General features: G+C 44.5%; 1 protein-coding gene across 3 annotated transcripts in view; it reads right to left on the reverse strand.

Moving 5' to 3' along the window:
• Positions 1-12,295, reverse strand: part of ATP13A2 (ATPase cation transporting 13A2) — a 75,009-nt gene that overhangs the window by 12,598 nt on the left and 50,116 nt on the right. For all 3 annotated transcript variants that reach the window (XM_039509317.1, XM_039509318.1, XM_039509319.1), the window contains exons 16-17: positions 12,058-12,264; positions 747-860 (exon numbers count right to left, since the gene is read on the reverse strand). In XM_039509317.1, the coding sequence (XP_039365251.1) occupies positions 747-860; positions 12,058-12,264 (321 nt within the window). The remainder of the gene's footprint in view (positions 1-746; positions 861-12,057; positions 12,265-12,295) is intronic.

Here is a 12,295-nt window from a genome sequence, read left to right on the forward strand (position 1 = left end):
AAAAAAAAAAAAGTGGGGGAAAAAAAACCCTCTAAAAAATGGCCAAATCAAAATGAAAAAACTAAAAAAAATTTTCATTTTGTGTTGACCGAAACCTTTTGATCCACTTGAAACAACAAAAGGAAACATTTCATTCTGAATCGACCCGAGAGGTTTTCGTTGATCTGAAACAAAAGGTTTCTGAGTTTTCAATTTGATGAAAAATGTTGAAAAAATTCAGTATGGTTCGAATTGAGCTGATTTCCCCTCCTGGATTTTTCGGGGAGATTCCCTGAACCAAAATAATTTGCTCAGCTCTGGTGCCTCTGCCACGTGAGCTCTTTGGTGTAGCAGAGAAAGGCATGGACACAATCCAACGGCTGGAGGCTGAGCCTAGACCATTTCAGACTGCAAGTGGGGCGTAGATTTTTAGCAGCGAAGGGGGTTAACCATTGGATCAATTTACCCAGGGTCATGGTGGATTCTCCATCACTGGCTATTCTGGAATCAGAAGTGGATGTTTTTCTAGGAGGTATGTGCTGGGAATTGCTTTGGGGCAGTTCTCCAGCCGGTATTATCCAGGGGTCAGACCAGATGGTCACAATGGTCCCCTCTGGAATCTCGGTCACTCCAGCAGCAGGTGCCAACCCAGCAGTTGAGACACTAAGCTGCACAGGGCTGCTCCTCTCTGAAGTACAGTATAAAACAGCCCCTCCATCCCACTTTCAACACTGTGCAATCAGGACACCAGCTAAGCAGGGCCTCACCATGCCGTGGGGTTGTTCTTCCAGAAGGGGCGGCCTCATCACCGCTAGGACCTTTGTCCCGAAGTGCTGGACTGCGCGCAGCTTGGCCTCCTCCCCCGTGGCCTCCTCCAGGATCTGAAACCAACGAAGTTGGGCACTTTAGAACATGCAGCCCCTTTTCTCCAAGCCGAGCATCCATCCCCCACCCAACAGCTGAGCTCGCAGCATCGTGGCTCTCTAAACAAAGGCAGCAATTTGCATTTCAGATGCGGCCTCTTAGGATACGTCTACACAGCGTTTTGGAGTGAGCCTCCCAGCCAGGGTGTGCTAGTGCTTGAAGCCTGGGGTGGGGTGGGCTTCAGAGCCCAGGTTGCGACTTCAAAGCAGTGTCTCTATGGCTGTTTTTCAAGCACTAGCGCAAGGCCTGTTAATCCATCGGCCCCGGGCTGGGACCTGGCTCCAGATTGCTGTGTAGACATACCCTTAGCGTTGCTGACAGAGCTAGAGCTTCCATGGTTTTAATGCACAGACACAGGAGCCGGGACAGTGCTGGATGGAGGAGACAGTAACTCGAAAACATGTTGACATTCTAGATCTACTGATATGATGTTTAAAAAAAGAAGGAAAAAATCCAGCTCTCCCCAGCTGCAGGAGTCGCCTGTGCACAGCTCCTGCCAGCAGCGGAATGCCTGTTTCATTCATTCAGTCACACTTGATCCATGAGGCCGGCAAGTGGGGACAGACTGTGTCTTAGCTAACGTCTCTTTGAATATTTCCAGGAACTGCTCTGACCACCTCTCCTGGGGCCCTGTGAATCTTTGGAATCTTTCCCTAAACTGTAGCCAAAATAACTAGATTTTTTAACCTTCCAGTCTGTGTGGCGTTACTGGATCCAGTGCAGATGAATAATCCTCTGCAGGGCTTTGCTACGGCCTCCCTGAAGTACAATACTTGCACAGCATTTTACAGCACCCTCTGCCCCAGATTTATGTACCGCAGGAGACACTTCTAGTAGATCAAATGTGTTGTTGGAAAAACAAAGTGCTGCAATTTAAGTGGCCTTTTCTCCACTTTCCCAACTGAGGGCACCCCCCGGCTCAAATCGTTGCTGTGTGAGACACGAGACTTTCATCGGTGTTATTGGTTCTGGAGCTATTCTAGACACAACTCCCACGATCAACATTCATGCCTCCCTGAGCGAAGTCACATGGGCTGGACACCCTCCAGACCGTTCAATGCACAGACAATTCATGAGCGGCAAAGCGCTTCCAGCTACAAACTAAGCAGGTGGCACACACTTCTTCGCCCCAGTGTCTCCATCTCTCTGTTCAGGCCAGCGGGTGCCCTGAACAGCTCCTGGGTGATGCGGGCAGCAAACAAACATGGAGAGCGAGGCCATCCAGGGACCTTGTGCTTTGCTACAAAGGAGGCCTGGGGCTGAGTGCCAGAGTCCTGCACTCTGAGAGCAAAAGCACCATGTGTGGCGTGGGGGGAAATGCCCTGGAGCCCTCTGTTAGCCAATGCATACAGATTACACACACAATCACATGAATAGGTATTATGCTCATGGTATTAATATTGTGTCTGTGTTGGGTAATCATATTAAACTGAATCATGCTTATTCCTGCTCACCTGTGCTACGGCGTATACCCCACGATGCCCCAGGACAAGTACAGCTTAGCACTTGGCATAGGCAAATACAGAAACTGTCAAGGGTTAGATGGATGAGCGTTATGTACTAACGTGCAATATCTGGAACAAAAGTACAGTGCGGTGCAAGGAACTAGTGTAAGATGTAGGAAGGCTTTAGGGGGTAGCGTTAAGTCCCGTGATGACTGGCATTTATTATTCAAAACGAGAGAGGGGAAGATACAGGGAGGCACCAAACAAAGCTGGTACCAGCTGGCTAGTTCAACATGAAGTTCAAGTGATGTGAACCGCGTTGTGTAAACAGCCATGCTATAAACGATGGCTAGTTTAAGGCAGGGCCGCCCAGAGGATTCAGGGGGCCTGGGGTCTTCGGCGGCGGGGGGTGCCCGCTGCCAAATTGCCGCCGAAGACCTGGCACTTCGGCGGTGGGTCCTGGGGCGGAAGGGACCCCCCGCTGCGGGACTTCGGGGCACTTCGGCAGCGGGTCCCGGGGCGGAAGGGACCCCCCTGCCATGGGTCTTCGGGGCACTTCGGAGGCGGGTCCCAGGGCGGAAGGACCCCCCGCCACGGGTCTTCGGGGCACTTCGGAGGTGGGTCCTGGGGCAGAAGGACCCCCCGCCACAGGTCTTCGGGGCACTTCGGAGGCGGGTCCCAGGGCGGAAGGACCCCCTGCCGCCGAAGACCCGGAGCAGAAGAAGCTCCAGGGGCCCGGGCCCCGCGAGAGTTTTCCAGGGCTCCCGGAGCGAGTGAAGGACCCCGCTCCAGGGGCCTCGAAAAACTCTCGTGGGGGCCTCTGCAGGGCCAGGGGAAAATTGCCCCACTGCCCCCACCCCTGGGCGACCCTGGTTTAAGGGGACATTTGGGAAGCAGGTCTTCTGCGCAAGGGGAACTGAACACGCTGCAAGAATTCACTTCCTGGTGATGTATTAACTCTTTCTTTCCTGTACCATTTTACTCTGTCTTTAGATGATAACCAAGTCCAGCCAGATTTATTGGGTCTCTTGAACGTTATTAATATTGAACCACAAGCGTAGCCAATCAGTTGGCTACACCTTTCAGTGAATAGTTGGCGAGCCAGGCAGGAGACATTAGCTAAGCATGAGGCAATGGGCCATTTGGATTCAGGATAGTAACCTCATAGTGGTTGGATTTTGGGGACTAGCGGTCCTAACTACACGTGCAGCAGGCTAGCCTGGGTGGGGGGGGGGAAGGGAGTTTATAATAAGTGTTACATTGGCAAAACACCTTAAATAACCAGTTAAACTAATAAAAGCCAACTATTTTTCTGGGCATAAAGCCATACTTGAAGAATATATAAAGACTAATTACAGGGGAATCTTTTTCTGGGCCGGATGCCCAGATACAGCAAAACGTTAAAACAGCAAAATGCCCAAACCCAAGAATTAGCAGTAATGATGGACGAAAATCATAAAAGAGCTCTCAAATCTTTGGTATGAAAACATGCAACTAATTACGGGGCTGGTTCACCCACGCGGGTCACAACCCCGGGATTCTCTCTGTGGAATGAAAGTTAAACAAATAAGGAAACAAGTCAAAGGACTAAAAGGAGGGTTAAAGCTAGAACAAGATCAAAGTGGGAGATTAAAACAGCAAACGGACAATATCAGCCACTGTGATGGAGTTGTACCTTGCTTGTAGTTTACAAGAAATGAAGGGAAGACCAGGAGATTGTCAGGTAAGGTAGGGCCAACAGGAGGGACAGAAGTTAGGCTGGCAAAGACAGGTTAAAAAGCCTTAAAACATGTATTGACTGGCCCAGAATCAGTGCACTGCAGCAAGAAGTGCAGACACAAGCAACAGGGACTTGGGGAACAAATTCCGGTTGTGCAGGGACAGTAGCAGTGCTCACTCTCCTCCCAGAGCGGGGATAAAACCCAGGAGTCCTGGCTCCCAGCCCGCCTGCTCTAACCCACCAAACCCCACGCCCTTCTCAGAGCTGTAACTTTTTATTTGATTTAAAGTGAATGTAGTAATGTGGTATGACCCCACCGTGGGTTCGGCACTGGTCACTACAGTTTCCAGCTCAGAAGAGTGAGAGTCACCTCTGCTACTTGCTTCAGATTTAGAGTCTCTAGGACTATAAATATCAAGGATAGTGACTAACACACTGACATTCACAAGTAACAAGATCTTATAAACTTAATTGTAACTTTAGTCTGTTTTATCGATTTTATAATTACCCAAGCATATAGAAATCCTATAAAGACCAATGCACAAGCTACAAATGTACTTATACAGTACCCTCATCCTTAATGATACTCAAGCTCTGATGGCTGCCTTGCCCATTGAGCCTCAGTAGAGGGATGGTTCCTGCTGGGGTTTTCCCATAGGGAACTCATTTTACCCAATCTGGGCACCTTCTTTTTATAACATGATTCTAATTACACTTCATTAGCATTTACACACATGGTGCACCCTACGTAAAAGAATAAATGGACACAAATCAGACCTCAGGAATGGTAACATACAAAAGCCAGTAGGAGAACACGTCAATCTCCCTGGACAATCAACAACAGATTTAAAAGTAGCCATCCTTCAACAACAACAAACTTCAAAAACAGACTTCAAAGAGAAGCTGCAGAACTACAATTCATTTGCAAATTCAACACCATTAATTTGGGATTGAATAGGGGCTGGGAGTGGCTGGCTCACTACAAAAGAAACTTTCCCTCTCTTGGTATTGACACCTCCTTATCAATTATTGGGAGTGGACCATAGACTAAGGTCAGAGGGGACCATTACGATCATCTAGTCTGTCCTCCTGCTCAACACAGGCTACAGAATCTCACCCACCCACTCCTGTAACAAACCCCTGACCTATGTCTGAGTTTTTGAAGTCCTCAAATCATGGTTTAAAGACCTCAAGGTGCAGAGAATCCTCCAGCAAGTGACCCATGCCCCTCGCTGCAGAGGAAGGCAAAAAACCTTCAGGGCCTCTGCCAATCTGCCCTGGAGGAAAATTCCTTCCCGACCCCCACCCTGATATTTATCTCTCTGATATATTTATAAAGAGCAATCACATCTCCCCTCAGCCTTCTTTTGGTTAGGCTAAACAAGCCAAGCTCTTTGAGTCTCCTTTCATAAGACAGGTTTTCCATTCCTTGGATCATCCTAGTAGCCCTTCTCTGTACCTGTTCCAGTTTGAATTCATCCTTCTTAAACATGGGAGACCCGAACTGCACACAGTATTCCAGATGCGGTCTCACCAGTGCCTTGTATAACGGTACTAACACCTCCTTATCTCTACTGGAAATACCTCACCTGATGCATCCCAAGACCACATTAGCTTTTTTCATGGCCATATCACATTGGCGGCTCGTAGTCATCCTGTGATCAACCAATACTCTGAGGTCCTTCTCCTCCTCTGTTACTTCCAACTAAGGTGACCAGACAGCAAGTGTGAAAAATCGGGACAGAGGGTCGGGGGGTAATAGGAGCCTATATAAGAAAAAGACCCCAAAATCGGGACTGTCCCTATAAAATTGGGACATCTGGTCACCCTACTTCCAACTGATGCATCCCCAATTTATAACAAAAATTCTTGTTATTAATCCACCCTGACTGAACTGGCCTTGTCAACACTGGGTATCTTTTAAGCAAAAAATGACTCTTAATGTTAATTTTTTGCAGTACCACAGATTGGCACATCTTTTCCCATAATCCTGTGGCATCAGGTTATTCTTTGGTCACTTAAATCAAGGATTTCTTACGCCTATGGCTTAGTATGGCTAAGCTGGCATTTTACAGCACTACGCCTGTAGGCCCTCCTTACTTCGATACCTAATGCACACTGCTCCCTTCTAACTACTAATCAGTCTCATACTTCTACAATGAGTAGACTGTAAATCTATTTTGCATACAATGATTATATATCACATGACATGTTAGTTAATCCTAACATCACACAATAAATGAATGATAAAGTGAAGTCATTGGCTACACAGCTAACGGCATAACCTTCTGTCGCTAACGTTTTTACATTTGGGTCAAGTTTTTCCTTTATGCCCTTTCTCTGTCCAAACCCTCCCTCTTTCTTTTCTTCGCTTGTACTACTCGCTCGGCTCCGTTTGCTACACTCGCTGCTGTGGCCTGTACTTTAAAATGCCCTCACAAAGTTAATTAATCTCCACTAGCTTATGTTTCCCTCCCTTCCTATACTGCTTCCTCCACTTCTGTCCTCCCCCTTTGTTTTAAGGGTTATAATTATTAAGGAAAAACGCCCATTGCACAAAGAGATGGGGGAACTGAAAAAAATCAACAAAGAAATAATCAAAATACTTCAAATAAAAACTTCACTTTAAATAAGTCCTGTAAGACTAATGGTTTTAACCCTTCAGGAATGCAACAACTAAAGGAACTCCTAACTTTCTTGAAGATATGGTTGCCAAGAAACAAAAATGCTAATTCTTCTAATCCTAGCCACTAATATATGATACATGGGCTTTTTCTTATTTCTATACAGTAGTGTTCTTAAGGTAAAAGTAATGTAAAAAGCCTTAAGTTAATTAAACTAATACAAGGAAGTACGCAAATAACTTCATAGGGATTTTTGTCAATTCTTATTACACGTTTTAAATAAAGGTAACAAAACAAATAACCTGCCACATTACATGTCAGTTCTTTGAATGTTTGTTTTCTAAAATGCATTGCCTTAATAATGTTAAGTTCTTAATCACGTATCTTGTATAGGTATAAATACAATTTTGGTACCACTCGTCTTTAATGGTAAGTTTGTCCTATATGTTATGCATAGTGTGTGCGCCATATGACTTTGTTTTTACGTTGTTTGTTGCAAAAAAAAAAAAAAATCAATTAAAAAAATCAATTTTACACTCATTATCAGATACATATTAGTGGTGCCACACTATTTTAACATTGTGGGTGGGTTATAACCATCTTCTCAGAAGAGCAATTCAATGATTTTGCAAAGCTCAAAAAGGCCACAGTGACTAACGTATGTACATATATTTCTGCCCCACCAAGTAATTCAACTGCAAACAAAGATTTCTTTTTTTTATTATTAATCAAAACTTTTTTGTTCAAGAAAAAAAAAGAAAACTGAAGGGGAGAACCTCAATACTGATGCAAAAATATTACTAAACCCATCACTTTTTAAAGGCTTTATAAACTTGTTTGTGCCTTTATTAGTATTGAAATACAGTTATAGCTATGTCACAGCTATTTTTTTTTTAAATATAATATACATTATGTCTGGTTATACTGCAAAACGTGACAGCTAATCAAATAAATTGCAACAGGTTTCTATCTATGTCTCTCAAGCATCAGCAAATGTCAAAAGTTTATTACCCTCAACGTGTTTGAATAAATCTGCATTTAAACTTCATTTTGCTTTCGTTTTTACACTATTTGCTTTTGTGCTATTGTAACACAAGTGTTGGCTATTAAAGTTTGTGCTTTCAAATATTTACCTAAAGTTGAATCGCTACAACACCCAAATTAACTCTCAAAAGTTTGGGTAAAAAGTCTATCGCTAACTCTCTTCTTAAAACAGAGTGCTTGGGGCAGGAGAAAGAGCAATCCATCTTCTCACAGAAGATCATGAGCATCGGACTTAGCTGTCAAGTGCTATATTTATTATGGAAAACTAGTAATGCCCATGTTAAGGAAGTACAAATAAATTATATATAACAAAGGAATAAAAAAAATCAAGAATAAAAAACAGCTTCTGTCATATGCTGAACCAAAGCACAACTTGGTCCCTATTACACGGGAAATAAACTGAGCTCACCTGTGTATAAATTTGGGTTACTGGAAACAAAAGAAATGTGGAGAAATTTACCACGTTAGCCAACTTAAGCTGTTGAAAGGTGCATCCCACAAACCAGAGATAGGAATATATCAGTGACCAGCGAGGAAACCCCCAGGCGTCAGAAGAAATAGAAAAGATAAAAAGTGCTTTATAAATTACAGATTGGCCAACTACACTTCAACCTACCATTTATGGATCATTGTGTCAGCAATCGACTATAGAACCATTAGAGAGACCACTAGTCTGGGCAGGTCTAAGTGTTATGTAAACTGTATATTATTAAGCACAGTGAGTTTATGCATAGATCTGTGGTTTTGATTCTCTCTCATTAGAATATAGCTACATTTGTTTTTTGTTTAAAAGCAAATGTATCATTGTTATGTAAGTCTTTGTTAATTAGTATAATAGCATCTTCTCAAGATCATGCACAAACTGGGCAAAAGACTGTTCTACAGTCTGGTATCTTTCAAATAGACGAATCCAAAAATTAGAGAGAATTATGGATTGTATTTCAGGATTATTTGGATCTAAAATGTCTATTTGGAACAGGGCTGTTGTAGAAAATAAAAAAAGTCACTAACTATTTTGAACATCAGGCAGCTGAAATGGTCTCTAAATTGATCATTTGAGACACTGAGGAGCTAGCTACTAACAAAAAGAGTAGGTGGTATATAATACACGTAACCTTGCTAAACTGTTTAACCAAACAAGAAAAAAATTTATGAATTAGTCACAAAACATCATAAGATAAGAAGGAAAAATTGTGTAGGTTAAAAAAAAAAAGAGCTGCTTCTGGGAGTTATGCATTAATTAGCATAATATTCCAAAGGAAAAACTGCCTAATCTGCCTAAATTCACAGTCCATTTTGATCAATTTCATGGCCATAGGATTTCTTTAAAAAATCATAAATTTGATGATTTCAGTTATTTAAATCTGAAATGTCACAGTGTTGTAATTGTAGGAGTCCTGACTCAAAAAGGGGTTGGGGGGAGGGAGGTGTCACAAGGTTATTGCGTGTGTGTGTGTGTGTGTGGGTTTGCAGTACTGCTACCTTTATTTTTGCACTGGAGAGCAGCGGCTGCTGGCCGGGAGCCCAGCTCTGAAGGCAGCGCCGCTGCCAGCAGCGCAGAAGTCAGGACGGCATGGTATGGTATTGCCACCCTCACCTCTACGCTGCTGCCTGTACAGCCGGGTCCTCAGTCAGCAGCTGCCACTCTCCGACCGCCCGGCTCTGAAGGTGGTAGCGCAGAACTAAGGGTGGCACGGTATGGTATTGCCACCCTTACTTCTGTGCTGCTGATGCTGGAGGGGCACTGCCTTCAGAGCTACTGAAGGCAGCACAAAAGTAAGGGTGGCATTACTGCGACCCCCCCTAAAATAACCTTGCAACCCCCCTGCAACTCCCTTTTGAGTCAGGACCCCTAGTTTAAGAAAGCCTGGTCTCCCCCTGTGAAATTGATAGAGCATAGGGTAAAAGCACACAAAAGGGCAGATTTCACGGTCTATGATGCGTTTTTCATGGCTGTGAATTGGGTAGGGCCCTACTTATTAATGATAAGCAATTAGCGCGGTGGTATTGCTCTGTGTGTAGAACAAAAACTATTGTAAATTGGCAATGCGCTACATTGTGCAAACAAATTCTCTTTAGCACAATTTGTACTTTGGGGTCAGTGACACCATGTCCTAATGCATCCTAAAACCATATTGCTCAGTGTCTGGTTCTATGTATATTTCTTTTATGGTATTGTTACAAATACTAGATACTGACACGGAAACATTTGATAAGTTGCATCAAGTAGGTTACCCAAAAAGGGCATCTATAAAGAACAAATGGCAATGAGGGTAACGTATAATATGAACAGGCAGCACTGGATAGTGACTAGTTATAAGAAATGCACGTATGGGAGACTTCACTTGTGATGTTACTACTCCACACTTCTGTTTTAGGTCGGTACGGTGCCATGCAATACTAATGCCTAGCCCAGTTTTTCAGAATAAATACACAATTCAAAGCAAGTCCCAGCACTAGGATGAAGTACAAAATATATATGTGCCCGTGTTTAGTGCATATATGGATCCCCTAACTTCACATTTTAAAACCTTATTCGAACAAAAAGATGCTCTGCTTGTTTCCGATGAGAGTGGCATTCAGCCCAAACCTTGGATAACCTTATCCATGCTGGTGATCTGGAGGGAATACTTTCCCGCACTTGGGCAGAAGCTGCGTTGAAGGTTTTGTGTCTATTACAAGGTATATTTGTTTTAATTGTACTAATATGGCTGCTTATGCAGTTTGCTAAAACAGTATAAATCTGCCATGAAAGCTCTTTTATCTTTGCCTCATATATTAATTTGGCTAAGGTGTAAACCTGATATAATTATTACACTGCCAAGTGAGGGACTGTTAGCCAGCGCATACGGGTTATACACACGTCACATGACTCGGTATTATTTGCAAGGTATTAACATGATATATATATATATATATATGTGTTGGATGATCATGTTAAGTTGTATTATGCTTATTCTTGCTCACTTATGCTAAGGCATACATCGTGCCCTGGGACACGTATCACTTAGCACTTGGTACAGGCATATACAGAAATGGTCAAGACTTACACGGAACAGTGTCATGTACCAAAATGTAATATCTGGAAGAAAGGAACAATGCAGCACAAGAAATCATGTAAGATGTAGGAATGACATTGGTGAGGCCTCATCTGGAGTACTGTGTCCAGTTTTGGGCCCCACACCACAGAAAGGTTGTGGAAAAATTGGAAAGAGTCCAGCGAAGGGCAACAAAAATGATTAGAGGGCTGGTGCAAATGACTTATGAGGAGGGGCAGAGGGAACTGGGATTGTTTAGTCTGCAGAAGAGAAGACTGAGGGGGGATTTGATAGCTGCTTTCAACTACCTGAAAGGGGGTTCCAAAGAGGATGGAGCTTGGCTGTTCTCAGTGGTGGCAGATGGCAGAACAAGAAGCAATGGTCTCAAGTTGCAGTGGGGGAGGTTTAGGTGGGATATTAGGAAACACTATTTCACTAGGAGGGTGGTGAAGCACTGGAATGGGTTCTCTAGGGAGGTGGTGGAATCTCCTTCCTTAGAGGTTTTTAAGGTCAGGCTTGACAAAGCCCTGGCTGGGATGATTTCATTGGGGATTGGTCCTGCTTTGAGCAGGGGGGTTGGACTAGATACCTCCTGAGGTCCCTTCCAACCCTGATACTCCTTAAAGCACTCATAAAATATCTTCTAGCCCCACTAATTCAAAACAAGAGCTGGGAAGGCACAGGGAAGCACCAAAGACAAAGCTGGCACCAGCTGGTTAGTTAAACTTGAAGTGACTTGACCGGCGCTGTGTAACCTGTAAACAGCCATGCTATGGTGGCAAGTTTAAGGGGAGCACATCTCCCGTGTCAGCTGAACTGAACACACCGTGAGAATTCGCTTCCTGGGAAGGAGCTTGCTTTCTTTTCTGTATTGTATTGCTTTGTCTTTAGACAATAGATCTGGCTGAGCTCAGTTATTTGGTCTCTTGAACATTCCCCAGTAGAGTCAAGGAGCGGCTATCCCTCTCAGTCCCTACCTCGACGGCAGCCTTTCTGCGGCACAAATGGGCTCCCCAAGGTGGATCTTCTTTTGGCTAGAGGGATGAAGGCTGCAATGCAGAGCCTGTGAAGTCGGGCGGGGTGGAAAGAGGTAGGAAACGGGTGGGGAGAGGGCACTAGAGCTCAGAGGGATACAGAAGGCCAGCTGCTACCTCACCCCTTCCGCAAACCAACCAAAGACACAAGCCAACACACACTCCCCTGGAAGCTTCCAAACTTCGCCCTGCACTCCCAAAATCAGCCCAAAGCCTTTTGGCTCACAGCCTGACTCCTCTCCCTCTTACCCAGCCGGTGGATTCCATCATCTTGAGGTCCATGGGGTCTCCTATGGGCTGCTCCCTCAGCAGAGACACACCGTGGCAGGTGGCCAGCGAATACAACAAGGGGCCATCGGCCAAGCAGCGGGGCTCGTGGGTGATGGGCAGGAAGCAGTTATTCTCCACAGGAACGACACCCCAGACATCCAGGCCTTCCTCTGTGAGGGTCCCTGTCTGCAGCCAGGGGGAGAAGACAACTTGTTCA

The sequence above is a fragment of the Mauremys reevesii genome, linkage group 21 (assembly GCF_016161935.1).
Source record: "Mauremys reevesii isolate NIE-2019 linkage group 21, ASM1616193v1, whole genome shotgun sequence".
NCBI lineage: Eukaryota > Metazoa > Chordata > Testudines > Geoemydidae > Mauremys > Mauremys reevesii.